Source organism: Alternaria novae-zelandiae (genome assembly GCF_023758075.1).
Source record: "Alternaria novae-zelandiae strain BMP 2774 chromosome Unknown scaffold_18, whole genome shotgun sequence".
NCBI lineage: Eukaryota > Fungi > Ascomycota > Dothideomycetes > Pleosporales > Pleosporaceae > Alternaria > Alternaria novae-zelandiae.
In genome coordinates this window covers 663,500-677,784 of record NW_026056978.1, presented here as the reverse complement: position 1 = coordinate 677,784, position 14,285 = coordinate 663,500, and the positions used below count along the sequence as shown (strand labels likewise).

General features: G+C 44.1%; 3 protein-coding genes across 3 annotated transcripts; 2 read left to right on the top strand and 1 right to left on the bottom strand.

The window, feature by feature from the left end:
• Positions 1-6,807: 6,807 nt before the first annotated feature.
• Positions 6,808-7,824, top strand: J4E88_008305 (uncharacterized protein; the record flags this gene model as incomplete). The annotated part of the gene is made up of 4 exons (XM_049401916.1): positions 6,808-6,859; positions 7,053-7,392; positions 7,449-7,539; positions 7,603-7,824. 4 exons carry the CDS (start codon positions 6,808-6,810, stop codon positions 7,822-7,824), a joined length of 705 nt encoding a protein of 234 aa, XP_049252454.1.
• A 1,981-nt stretch (positions 7,825-9,805) lies between these two features.
• On the top strand, positions 9,806-10,291 carry J4E88_008304 (uncharacterized protein; the record flags this gene model as incomplete). The annotated part of the gene is made up of 2 exons (XM_049401915.1): positions 9,806-9,982; positions 10,214-10,291. 2 exons carry the CDS (start codon positions 9,806-9,808, stop codon positions 10,289-10,291), a joined length of 255 nt encoding a protein of 84 aa, XP_049252453.1.
• Positions 10,292-13,262: 2,971 nt separating this feature from the next.
• Positions 13,263-13,833, bottom strand: J4E88_008303 (uncharacterized protein; the record flags this gene model as incomplete). Its single annotated transcript, XM_049401914.1, has 2 exons — positions 13,263-13,755; positions 13,826-13,833. The coding sequence occupies 2 exons, from the start codon at positions 13,831-13,833 to the stop codon at positions 13,263-13,265; spliced, it is 501 nt and encodes a 166-aa protein (XP_049252452.1).
• Between the last annotated feature and the right edge of the window lie 452 nt (positions 13,834-14,285).

Sequence of the window (14,285 nt, the reverse complement as noted above, 5' to 3'; positions counted from 1 at the left end):
GAATTCTAATCTAGCTTTTATTTAGCTTACTTAAGTTTATTATAAACTATAAAATACTATAATAACTTAGAACTAAGTATATTAAGTATAACTACTTTAAGTTTTTTTTAAATAAGTATTTAAGATACTTTAAGTTTTATATAGTTTTAGGCGTAAGTATTTTAAGTAAAGTAAGTAGTTTTATTAAAAAATTTTATAGTAAAGTTTATTTTTTAAGTATTTATTAAAAAGATAGAAAGTACTTCTTTAAAGATAGTTTTATAATTATATACTTAGTAGTTATACTATAAGTAGTTATATATAGTAAATATTTTTAAATTTTTAAAGTATAAAGCTTTTAAGTTTAACTAAAACTTACTTTTTAAAGCTAAAGTATAGTAAGTAATATTCTCTTTAAAAGCTAAGTAGTTACTTATAAGTATTTTATACTTTAATTTTTTAAGATAAGCTATATTTTAATAAGTATACTTTAATTATTTCTTTTTATATAACTTCTTAAGTTTATAGATTAAAGTAGTTTATTTATTTTTACTTTTAGTAGTAGTAGCTTATAAAAGCTTAGTTAGCTCTAAAATAAACTTTAATAGCGTATTACTATCTTTAATAATTAAGACTAAATTAGTAATATTTAAGAAAGCTTCTAATAGATTTATAAGTTTCTTAGTAAATAGTATTACTACTTCTAAAAATATAAAAGCTAATTCTTTTTAGTTATTATCTATTACGCGTAAAAATAGTATAGCTTACTTACTACTATATTATATTACGCTAAAGAGATCTACTTTAGAGCTTATTATATCTAAATAATATATATAAAAGTATTATAGAGTAAAGTAATTTAAATATTAAATAATAAAGTTAGTTAAATACTAGATATATAATATTAAACTATAATTAAGTATATTATTCTAAAGAAACTAGAGACAAATTACTACTAAGCTATAATAGTAATTCTAAGATATTTATAGCTAGTACTAAGTTAGTCTAGACTTTTTAGAGCTAGAATCTAATAAAAACTTAGCTATATAAGATTTACTAAATAATAAAGCTAAGCTATTTTTTTATAATACTTTACTAATACTAAGCTTATTATAAAACTTTATACTATAAATATACTTATAAAATATTTATATATACTTATATTTATACTAGTAAACTAATAAATATAGAACTAAGTATTACTAATAGAGATTAGAGTAAAGTTTTATACTTTAATATAAATAAAAGCTTTTTATATAATAGTAAAGTTTATAGATAATAGTATAATAAATAGATAACTTTAGCCTTAGCTTTACTAAAAAATAGCTTTAGCTATATATTATAGTTAGTTCTTCTAGAGCTTTAACTATTAGAAGAAATTAATTCTTATTAGTTTATTAAGCTTATCTCTTATTAGATAAAAGAGTACTAAGATATTAGAATACCTCTATTAGACTTAGCGTCTTCTTTTATTAGTAAACTAATTTTATAGTATAAACTAGTCTAAAAAAAAGAAAATTTATTACTAGTATATAAAAAAAAAATTTTTTAAAAAAGTTAAAATTCTATATTTAAAAGTATAGGCGTTAAGTAAACTAAAGCTTAAATTCTTAGTACTACTACTTTTAGTATAGTAGTTAAAGCTTTTAAAATTTAAAGTAGTAAAGTAACTTTTCTATAAATACTAATATTTACTTATACTATAGTAGAGAAAATTATAATATAATTATATATTTTTAATAGCTTATAACTAACTAAGCTATAAATTATAAAGTAATAAAATACTAAAATCTTAGCTTATAAAATTATACTTTTATATATATACTCTTTATTCTCTATTTATATTTTTATCTTTATTCTTATTCTTATTCTATAGCTTATAGTAAATTAAAGATTTAAAAACTTATATAAAATATAAATAGTAGCTTAAATCTAATACTAAAGCTATACTAATATATATACTAAATAAGTCTTTAACTATATTACTACTCTTTTATATATTCTTTTAGTGTTAGTAAGTCTATCTAAAGCTAATCTTATTACTAGTTATATTACTTTACTTACTAAAGCTTAATTAAGCTTTTTATTATTACTATATTAATTACTTTTCTTTTAAATATATTACTATTACTACTTTTATAAGTTATCTTAAGATTATTATTTTAAAAGCTATTATAAAAGCTACTATAAACTACTCTATTTTAGCTATACTAGAGGCTATTATAAGTACTTTATAGTACTATTTTACTAGTACTTTAAAGCTATATACTAAGCTTATTAATATTTCTATTATTTTTAGTTTTATTATTTTTATTTCTATTATTTTTATTATTTTTATTACTTTTATTATATATATAACTAGTATAAAGTTTTTTTTTTTTTATAGCTTTACTTTCTAAAAGCTTATTAGTAAAATATATAAGCTTTTTAGTAAGTATAATATTAGTTTCTTACTTACTATAATAAAGTAGTAATACTACTTTATTATAAAACTTACTAGTACTAAGCTTTAAAATACTTATACTATTTTTATTTATAACTTTATATATATAGTAAAGCTAAAAATAATACTACTACTATTTTTAGCTATTAAGAAAGCTATATATTAGTAATATAATATTTTAGCTAAAATACTTTATAAAAGTTTTAAGATATAAACTAAAAAAAATATAGTATTTATAGCTTATCTTTTATAGAAAAATACTATTTACTAAATAGTAGATATAATAAACTACTATAAGTTCTATTAATATCTAGAGAAATAGTTATTATATTATAGTTATTAAAGAATACGTACTATAAAGCTATTAATAGATTTATAATACTAGTATTTCTATTACTACTATATTATATAGTTCTTAATTACTACTTAAGCTTAGAAGTTATATAATTAAGTAGAGTATTAGTTAGAAGCTTTAGTACTAATAGTAATATACTCTAAGTTTATTAAAATTTTCTAGTAGTTCTAAAACTAACTAGATAGCTAAGTATTTTTTAATATCTTTTTATTAAATAGAGTCTATAAAATTAGGCACAAGGCACTGTTAGCGTCTTCTTACGTAACAAACATTACAGCCTTCTTTATATCTATCTTTCTTCTCTTGCTATACTATTTACTATATAAACTGCTAACAAAGTAGCATTGCAGGAGAAGAACAACTTATGCGCTAAAGCTGCACCTCTTCAGCTCCGTTTACGGGCTGTACGGACTATTTTAAGGCATCTTAGGTTAAGTTCGACAGGGGCTATTTGGATGACTTTAGCAAGAGCGCATCGTCTCAGGGACAGCGCCTCAAGATCATCTGGCAGCATGCTATAGATCTCTGGGAAGATGCATGGTGGAATCCTGGTTGCCGGGAAGATCCGGGATATCGAGTAGAGAACGAAGACAAAGAATCGAGAATGGTGCGACGCCACATCGAGAGCCTTTTCCAGTAGAAATAGGTAACCAATGAGGCTTTTCCGAATAGTCTAAACCTCCGTTTCCCTCTACAGCCTGCTATCTCGTAGGCGTTTATCACTTGAGGCTTGAAGGGTGAAAAGTTCCGGGGCGCGATTGCAGCTTCGTGTTGCTTTAGTTGCTCTACCTCTGAAAGCTCTCATACTTCACCATAGCTATCTACCTCTCTACCCCCTGTACAGCCCTCGGAATCACATACGCGGCCCATTTCTCTTTGCTATCCGCCTCTCTCCATACATCCATTTCACCTGCAACTCCATTCTCATCAATCTGCCAATCGCCTCTCTCCACCATACCCGTCCAGCTCTTCAACACATCGACAAGACTATGATCATGCGGCTCCTCAAGCGGCTGATATCCAGGACGATACAAATCTACATGGCTGTCTTCACCACCCTTTTTTCTCCCAAACTTGCTGCCATCAGTCCTCCTTGCATAACCATTTGCTCCAATACCAAAAGGTAAAATCAACCTACATTCGTCCTCGGCTGTCGTCTCCCAATGTGGGACAAGATATAGGCCCGCAGTATGGGTTCTCATACGGTCGAATCCAGGGAATGGATTATCTATTTCTTCGCCAGTGACAGTGTTGGGATTGAAGCGAAATAGGAGGATAGGAGGCCGGTCGGAGGTAGACGAGAGATAAGAACCGAATGGCTGATCGGAGAATATGGAGGTAGTTACTTCGAGACCTGGGGCTATGTTTCGGAAGCGTGGGCGTCGTGCCTGTCGGAGGAAATCGTAGATGAAGTTATGGGGAAGACTCATGCTTTGAAGTATGCTCTCTTCCACCAGCCCATGTACAACTTGTTCAGCTTCTGCGTGCTCGGCCGTGGAAGGCATCCGAGTTTCGATAGTTTCTACTAGACGATTGAAAGCCTCCACATTCTCTTCCAGCATGGATTTGCTGTACGGGATAAACTCCCAAGGGTCGTAGCGCTCATTGCCAGATTTTTCGTGTATAGCTTTGGGCGCAGCAACGATCTTCCCTTTCCGAATCTGGCCCAGCCAGAACTCCAGAGCGGTTTCCAATGGGTACCACACTTTCTGTTCAAAGACCTCATCTGCGTCATGGATGCTTGGGCTCAAGATACAGAGGTTCGCTTCTTGATCATATCTGTACGACAAGATTAGCACATTCCGGACCAAGACCGTATGCGGCTGTCTGATTCAACTTACACCAGTCCGCACCAGTGACCCGAGAAGTTGTTCATCTCGTAGAGAACCAAAAGATTGCCATCTTCTCCATCGTCTGACCAATCTTCCGCTTGCTCAAACATGAAGTTTGGCGAAGCGAGATTTTGTAGCCAGTAGAAGAAGGATAGATCGACTACACTTTCAGAATAACCAATAACTCGAGCTTCTTTGAGAAACCGAACAAGATCAGGTGAAAACTGGGAACGAACAGCCTCGGCATCATCGCCAAAGGTGTCGAACCATGTCTTGCAGGTGGCTTCGAGAGACTCTGGACTGCGACCTGAGCTGACCCAACCGTGGCGCAGTATTTCGTTGTGTAGCGCGATGCATCTTTCGACATTCATGATCAACAGTTAAAGTGAGACAGCAAGGGCGGGACCTCATGGCGCGATTGGGAACGACATTCATCGTAGCGCGATTTTTGCTGTGCCTCAGTCCATGTGGGGTGTAAGAGGCCACCGTGTGCACGACGGCATGAGACCAACATACACTAATCCCTGAGCGGCTAGTACCAACAGCGGTGTTATGGAAGGGAGGCCTTCGCGCTGCAAACAACTCTGAAATGCTTTTCAAACGCCAGGTAAATTCTCGTTGATTCTCCAGCGATGAATCGAAGTGCCTACGGCTGGTGACATGACTCGCTTTCCATCCAGCCCTCACAGGCGCAGCTCGGAAAATCAACTTCGAAAAGACAACACCACTTCCTTAGCGTCCTCTCCCCAAGCGGGAAGCCGCATCTCCGCTTACACCTGGGTCGCAGCTGCTGCGGTTCTCCTTGCGGCCATCGCCGCGCAATACTTTCTCGAGCCTCTCCCCTTGGTTAAAGCCTGGTACCAGATTAAATCACTCCATGCGACGTCTAACATATGACGACTGGTCCGGCTGGCCTAGCAGCTGTACTCACCAGCGCGAGTCGTGCCACCACTAGTCGAAGGAACAGACCCGTGGACACTTGCTTCACCGTTGGCTAGATATCCGGGTACTGGACCCCGGGGTGGCAGCTGGTGCGGTACTTCTTGCAGCTATTACCGTGTACTATCCCCTCGAATCTCTCAACTCGTTCAGAATTTGGTACACGTTTGACCCCACAACCAAAGTCACAACTTCACGACGACGACGAAGAATATGTCCACACCAAACGGAGGTGACCTCGCCACTGATTCGGCGCGAAATTCCTTCCATCACATTTCGGCCGCGCGAAGGGACAGAAGCTGCGGTAGAGTCTCGCCTGTGAGGAAGCCTGAGACTGCCGCGACTGCGTAGGGTCAGGCACGCATATCGATAATCGACGGTTGATGCATCGTGCCCAGGTGGGGTTGGGAAACCAGCTACTAGTAGGAAAGCCTTGGAACTGAATATAAGTAAGAGTTCCGAAAGACTGGAAAGCTCTTTCGATGTGATTGACAGCCTCTTCTTGCGAGACTTCTTGCGGTGATAGGCATCGAGGCGTTGGGGTTCTTCTTCTCGGCGCCCTTGGTAGATCTCGGAAGATGCGGCACGGCAAGTGCGCCCGCGCCGCAACCAATGTCATGCCAAAGGCATCCATTCACATATCTCAAGAAACAGTCGCACTTAGCGACAGACCTTAAGTTCAAGTCACCAGACAAAGTTGCTGACAGACTCGCCATTCGAAGCTTTCTAGCTCGCACTAGTTGTGGGGTAGGCCTCGGCTTAATGTAGCTTAATCTCGACACCCTGCCAGATCGGCCTTCCTCCATTAACAAGCCCGCCATCATCTCGTACCTGTATGGACTTAAGTCGCCGGCATCGAACCATGTGCCGCGGACGCGGTGACGAAAACCGGGTCGCCATCTCCGCGTCTGGCTGAGACAAGGCGCAATGTGTCCCGGACCGTTTGGCCGTTACTAGGTCCACAACTATATGTGAAAAGGCGGCGAAAACATATAGATTGATTGAGAATAGTGGTCACGCAGCGCACATTGAGTACGTGCTCAATGTAGAAAGCCGGACATGTGCCTTTTCCCCGATATTGATGTGCAGCGCTCTAAGCACGAAACGGACGCCTCGCCTCCAAATTCGGGTCGAGATACTTTGAGCATTGGCTTGAGGCGGTCTTTATATAGCGTCATGAACAGCTCAGCTGTCGGTATCTCAACTGCCAGTTGTCACAGTCTCTCCAAAGAAGGACCCTTTCAGTTTCAGTCGTCAACATGTTCGGAAAGGCAGCTATCGTCAACGCGCTCGTGAGCGCCGTGTCCGCAGGTTCGTCAGCTCACATATCGCATGTTACATTTTATTGACTAGAGATAGGCACAATTCTGTGGGATGGTCGCTTCAATGACATGACCACTTCCTCCGATTTGGATAAATGGTCATGGGCAAACCAAGTGGGCAGTAAGTGCTGCAGTCAAGCTACACAGCTAACACAGCTGACGTTCGCCTTTTTCTCTGCCAGACTACCAGTACTATATCCACGGCTCCGGCGCCACCACCAAATACGTAAACCTGTCACCGAACTACAAGAACTCTGGCGACACTGGCAGCAAGCAAGGTGCTAAGATCACGATCGATAACACGGCCAAGTGGAACAGCGACATGTGGAGGACAGAGCTCATCCCCCAGACGAAGGCTGCTATCAACCAAGGCACAGTATACTACCATTTCTCGATCAAGAGATCTACGACCAACGTTCCAAGTGCGACGAACGAACACCAGATCTGTTTCTTCGAGAGCCATTTCACCGAGCTTAAATATGGATGGGTCAACGGAGAGTCTGGCACTAGCAACACCAACTTGTAAGATGATCTAAATGTATCAACTCAAACTGGGTTTGATACTAATTCCAACGCAGGCAATGGTTGGTGGGTGGCCAAAGCAAGTGGAAGGTCGAGCTCAAGGCCGACGAGTGGCATAACGTCGCTTACGAGATCAACTTCTCTTCCGTTAGTCGCATTCCTGTACAACCTGGCATGAAGCATGTACTGACTTTGTACACCAATCTCTAGAACCAAGTCACCTTCTGGCACTCTACCGGCAACAGCACGCTCACCAAGACTGCTGGACCTTTCTCCACCAGTACTTCTTCTAATGGTGCTGACTGGCATCTTGGTGTCCTTCGTCTGCCCCGCCAGGGTAACGATGGCACGGGCGCCGAAGACTGGTTCTTCTCGGGGACGTACATTGAGAGCGGCCCGCTCACAACGTCCGTTGCTAGCCCCGCTGCATGAACACATTTTACTTTGTGACTGTAGAGTCGGAACACATGTATATATTGTCGCACTTTGCACTTGGAACGTAGCATTGTAGAGTTGGAATTGTATCATCTTATCCCGGGAGCTATTAGATCCCGAACATTAAAAACTACGCTGTCAATTCCTCCTTCCACCTTTGTATGCTCATCGCAACGACGAGATCGACCAATTCCGCCCAATGCCATCTTCTTCGCAGATACTTCAATCTACAGCCTTGCCTAAGCCTCTATCTTTGGAAAACACCTTGACATATACTAGTAGTGGGTCCATTCTGATGATCTTGGCATTCTGCTCGTACAAAAGCGCTCTTGGTACTACCAACTGAAGACAATGTTCGGCGTCCCACTTGCTGCACGAGTAGCGACAGGATGAAATTCCGCCCAGCCTTCAGTGCTCCTGCTATGACACTCTATCAGAAAGCGGGGATGCATTTCTGCGTCGATTTGGAGACCATATAGATCCTCAAAGCGGTAATCTGTGACTTGCTGGTGGATCTTTTGGATCCATAGTCTTCTCTTTCCCACGACGCTGTTGTAGAATCTGGTGAGGTTGTTCGGCGGACCCCGGATGTGTATATCGTTGTGGCGAATGACCAACGCTTTGGTCTCGTTTCGAAGCTTTTTGTTGACAAACTGGAGCTGGTTGGCGACCACATGTCCATTCACTCTGACCGGCCCTTGGTGTATCGTCTTCTTGGTATCTGACACTGGCTTGTTGGTAGTCAGATTCGTCTCTGAAATTTTTCGTCGCTTCCTCATGGGAGCTTCATCATCCGACTCTTGAACACGACCTACTGGTGCGGGGATTTCGCTAAGTCTTTCTACGTGTTCTTCAAATGTTTGAGGATGGAGGCACAACCAACCCACACCCATTCTGTCCTCGCGATAATAGATTCCTTCATCGATGGTGAGTGCGTATTCGAAGATCTTGTTGCGAAGCTCGCCGGGTAGCCGAAGAAGGCGTGAATCTACCCCTGCGTTCCGCACAGGGGCTTCAGTACGCTTCGTTGACATGGTATCGTGTGGCTGAGGAATACAGTACTTGGAAGATAGTGCAGTCGATTTGTCGCGTGTTTGGGGAGATGCACAAGCTATTTGGAGAGGTAAGTGGTAGGTGATGTGGAATGAATTAGACTGGTAGCTTCAGAGAGGCAGAAGCGCATGAAAAATCCTCACTCCGGACACAGTCTCTGCCTAGTCCCCATTTTGCATCTGAGCAATTGAGAGGAAGCATACTCTGCGGCTTTGCTCTTCATATGCTGTGATTCGCTGTACCCCGTTAACAGTATGTTATGGTAGTGGTGGACCAAGCGACTAAGCGTAGAGATCGAATGAATGGTGTCGAGTATACAATTCCACTGGTATTGGCCCGATCAGTACCAAGGTTGAGCAGGAAGAAACTGCGCCTTCAGACGAAGCGCAATAGAACCTTCTTCAAAACATGACGTGTGCTAATTCAGCTTGAGGCACTCGCTGCTTTGACGGACGGTGCAGCATGTTGCGATAGAGTTTGCGAAATCCATGGATACTACCTGCGAGGCTCACCGCCGCCGCGATGTCTACCCATGATTTCCAGGTCTAGGAGGACACAACGGCTTTGGAAGATGGATGGTCGATAAGAGAGAGAGGAATGACGTGTCAGCACCAATCGCGATCTCCGCAACCCAGCTTACCACGCGCAGCTTTAGCGCGATTCATCAACCTCGGCATACCTCCACATTATAGCATTCCACGACCGAGCCGCAACCCGAGCTACTACTAGATCAACCCCAGACTCCGCCCGTGATCACTTCTATCGCATCACCATAGCCATACTCACCAGTCCTTCACCGACAAATCCTCCGAAAGTCCCTAACTAAACGCGACCGTCGCGACCTCCTCTCACATTTCAAACGCCGAAGTACCTCTCCTCCGTTGCCGTCGCGCCGCCGCTGCCGAAACGCGTCCATAAGCCCACCATGTCCGAGTCTCTCACCACCAAGCAAGTCGCCGAGCACAACACAGTCGAGAAGGGACTGTACATAATAGTCGACAACGATGTATACAAGATGGACTCGTTTGTGGATGAGCACCCCGGTGGCGCTAAGATCCTGAAGAGAGTCGGTGGAAAGGATGCTAGCAAGCAGTTCTGGAAGGTACGTTATAGCCAACACATAGAGAAGGCGAGAAGGAAGGAATGCCTGGGACGATTCGTTACGCGCGGTCTTCCAGGGCCGGATTTGCTGTTGCGCGTTTGGTCTTGGTACCGCCGCGCTGATGGTACTCGGTGCTCGGTACCAGCGGAATCATGGCAGACTGGACCCTTGATTTGATCATCGAAAGTGCCTTATCGCACATGAAGTTTGGGTATGCTGACCAAGACACAGTACCACAACGAGAGCGTATTGAAGAAGTACGCACCTAAGCTCAAGATTGGCACAGTCAAGGAGGAGTCCAAGTTATAGATACACAATTAATTATACCAATGATCACCATTCAATTCACCTACGTTGCATCTCTCCGTGTATATCGCGCATCAAATACCCCATCTATGAAGAAATGCGATGCCATGACGCAATGTTCACCGCCTGTTGCATGTTCATTCACCACACCAGCAAGATTACCACGAGATCAATGCAAAACTATAAATTACGACAAACTTCTAACTCTATGGACGTATTGGTATAACGCGTTCTCTCGGATTCAAAAGCAACAAGCTCGCAAAAATAAACATGCCGTGGGTATCGTGATATAGCAAACGCCTGTTCTCAATGCTGCGCGAAAATATGCCAAAATCGTTGCTGCGTAATGTCACTCTTGTTCTCTCTCCCAATCTCTGCTCTTCTCATCTAGAAGCACGTCCACCGCTTCTTAACACCCGGTCTCGAGTTCGGCCTGGGTGTAGGACTCGTCCGCGGCCGCGCACTGTCCTTCTCATTCATATGCGCGTCATCCAAATCGTCCATGCGATAGCGGCGCACAGATCCAGCATCCGACTGATCTTTCTCGTAGAACTTCTCTTGCGGGCCGGAAACACATCGCGGTGTTACTTTGCGGAAGAAACCTCGTAGACCGCTGTTGGCTTTGTCGATTCTTTCGTACTCGCGTTTTCGCGTGCATGGCGATGTCCAGTGCATGGTTGTGTTGGTCTTTTCTGCGTCGATTGTGTCTTCGCTTTGGCGGGGCATGGATGTTTCTTCCACTACGCGTAGACTGTCTGAGCTGAAACGCGTTGCTGCGCTAGGAAAACCGAATGCGTCACCGTGAGACATTGTCGGGCTTGGAAGACCGGAATTTGACTGATAGGATGGGTTTGAGAAGATGCTGCAGCTGCGAAAGTGCAGAGCGAGAACGTCGTCGACATCTTGGCTGGTTGTGGTTGCGGGCGGTGTTTGGAAACTCTTCACTCGGTAGTGGCGCGCGGGTCTTGATGGGTCCACGATAGTACAAGAAGTGCGACGCGATGAGGGCTTTGAACCATGGCCACGGCTCTTTGATCTGCTGTTCGAGTTTTCTGATGATGTCGTTGACTGTTGTCGTAATGGTCGTGAGCGCTGCTCTGATACTGGTCGTCGTGGCTCCATGTCTGCAACCTGGAAAGAGGAGATCGATTCGACTTTATTTCTGCGATGTTTGCTATGCCGGATGGTATTGTTGTTGCACAGTGGTTCTTGGCTGGGTATTTTGGGTAGATAGGAACCCGCAACACTATCAATTCGATTCATCGCCGATCTATCAAAGATCGAGAACGGGGAGTGACGTAGATGTGAGGTGTCTTGAAGGATATTGAATCGGGAATATTGTCTTAGTGGTAAATAATTTCGGTACTCGTCTAGGTCGGATATCAGTATCGGAATAGGAAGGTTCTGTGCTCAAGGGGTAAAAGCCCATACCAGCAGCCAGTGCCAACACCGAAACACACAGATTTGGGTTCCTCGCGCGAACGGCACACACAAGCGGTATAAGAGAATGAAATCTGGAATCACAGGCGGGCTATGTGACGCCAGTAATTGTTGGGTCAGTCAAGTGACGAACCGCGGGACCCGCCTGGAGGACTATTGAATCAACCGCGGTCAGTAGGAGGGAAACTAGAGCCTAGTATATAAAGAAGAGATCAAAACGTCCGAATTGTCGATCTTGGCCGTTGGTTGGCCCAGACCCTGCCAGCATGCAGCGAGACGCACGGCATGCACGATCTCTTGACGAGTTTGAGCCGAGCGCGTGGGCACCTCTACGAAAAGGGTTGGGAGTTCACCGCCTCCCAGGACTCGATTTCCGGGGCCTGAATAGACTAGGCGCGTGAAAAGACTAGCGGCGCGATTAAACTGGAGAAGGATTTCGCTAGCTTCCGTGCGTTCGAGACGGAGCATGACAGATGCACTAAATATGTCACAATCAGAGTCGCACATGGGGGGCAGAGGACAAAACATTCACGTATGATGTCGTCGGCTTTCACATGCCAGCGATGATGTGGTAGCGCGTGAGAGGCCACACACACAGCTTCGGACGCTGATCACTTCGGGTTGGCTCGTGATAAGGGAAGGAGGGCGCGAGGCCATGTCGAATAGACGCGAGTGGCAGCCTCGTCTACCGACAAGTCGATCCGGCACAACCTTGGGAGTGCAGCACGGACGGCGGGAAGGACCGAATCAAATCAAAGAACGACAGGCCAGCGACATCGGGCCAAGATGACCCACGCTCGACTCAGGCAAGCGCACGCGGAAATGTCGAGCCTGAAAAGTAAAGAATGCCAAATGAAGCGCTGCGCATGGCGTCGTGGGCATTGCTGAGAGGGGCGTCAGGGAAGATTACACCAAACCGCTGCGGCGGGTACCGGCGCAGAACCCTGAACCACCACCCTAAAATACATCCATTTCTCCCACAGCCCTTTCTTACACGAATGAGAGGCAGTAAAAGTCTTTGCTCCCACATGTACGTCTTGTGGGCGCGCGGCCCGCTGCCTTACTGCTTACAGTTATCCGCTGCAAACGCTCTTTGGAGGGTGGAACCCATGCGCCAAGGCCACATCCAATGCAGATGATGCAGCTGATCGGGCCAGGGACGCCGCCAATGGCTATGTCATGCGTCAGCACAACACCACCAATGGCGTCCTACTCGCACGCGGAGATGAGTCTGCATTGCAGCTTTTTTGTCGCTAAGCTAGTCATCGCAAGGGTCGTCTGGAAGATCGGCTCGCACGTGGTATCCTCACGAACCCCTCTTCAACTCCACCACGCAGGCACAATGCGCACACTGCGAACTCAGTGCGAAGCATCACAGAAAGGCGGTATGACTTGGCAGGTACACTCCTCCCTTTTGACTCGCAGTAAGAGGGCCTGTGCGATGAAACGAACGCAGAACTTCTCCACTACCCTACAGTTCCGTGAGTGCGTGCCCCGTTCCGCGGGTCGTTCGGAGATAACCAGTACGAATTGCCTATAGCATCTCGTCGTAAAACCCCTCAATGAACTCCGCAACTTCGTCAAAAGACTCAAGACAGTGCCAGTGCCCAACTCCTTCCATAACTGCCAACCTCTTCTCGCTGCTGCCAATCTCTTCGAACATCTTCTTGCACCCTTCAAGCGGTGCGCTCTTGTCCTCCTCACCAGCGAGGATGAGTACGGGCACGCTGATCTTGCTGTACTGAGGCGGCTTTGCATTGATAATGACTAGACAGTTGGAAATATAACCCGCTGGATCCTGTGATAGCAATAACTCGCGGATCATCGCTTTGACCAGTGGAGACGCGTTCTTTCCGACTGCAGCATGTGGGATGCTGTCTGCCATGGGCTGCATACCGTCTTTTGCAACGGTTTCTATCCGTTCGTGGAAGCGGGGGCCTGCCTCAGGGTTGGGATATACAGGGCCGATCAGAATAGCTGCTACAATGCGGTCACTTCGCTCAGCCGCAAGATGTGCGCCGACGATGCTAGAGACGTGTCAGTTGTCGTGGCCGTGGCAGTCGCGTCTTCCAAGGCTTCTGAAGGTTGCTGACGTACCCTCCCATGCTGTGCCCAACGAACACAGCCTTGTCGACGTTCAGCGCGTCCAGAATCCCAATCACATCTTCTCCCAGCGTCTCAATACTCTGCTCGACAAATGTGTATGTCGATCGACCAGCCCCTGTGTTGTCAAACGTAATGCAGCGAAATCCACTTTCGACCAAGCTCCCAGTTACTGGCTGATAGTAATTCTGCGAAGAGCCCAGCCCGTGCATGAAGATGAGTGTTTCGCGTGTCTTGCCATCTTGTGGTTTCAAGTCGGTGTAGTGAAAGCGTTTGTAGCCGACGTGGAGGAAAGGCATGTTGGATGGAACGTAGCCGTGTTTGTGAGTTCGTTTCACAACAGCTTGAGATGGGTGACGGGACTGGTTCCGATCGGAAGCGGAACCATGCGGATAGTGCTAATGACATCACTGGGGTGCAGCAAGCACAAGAACACTGAACTTCGTCGCGTCTG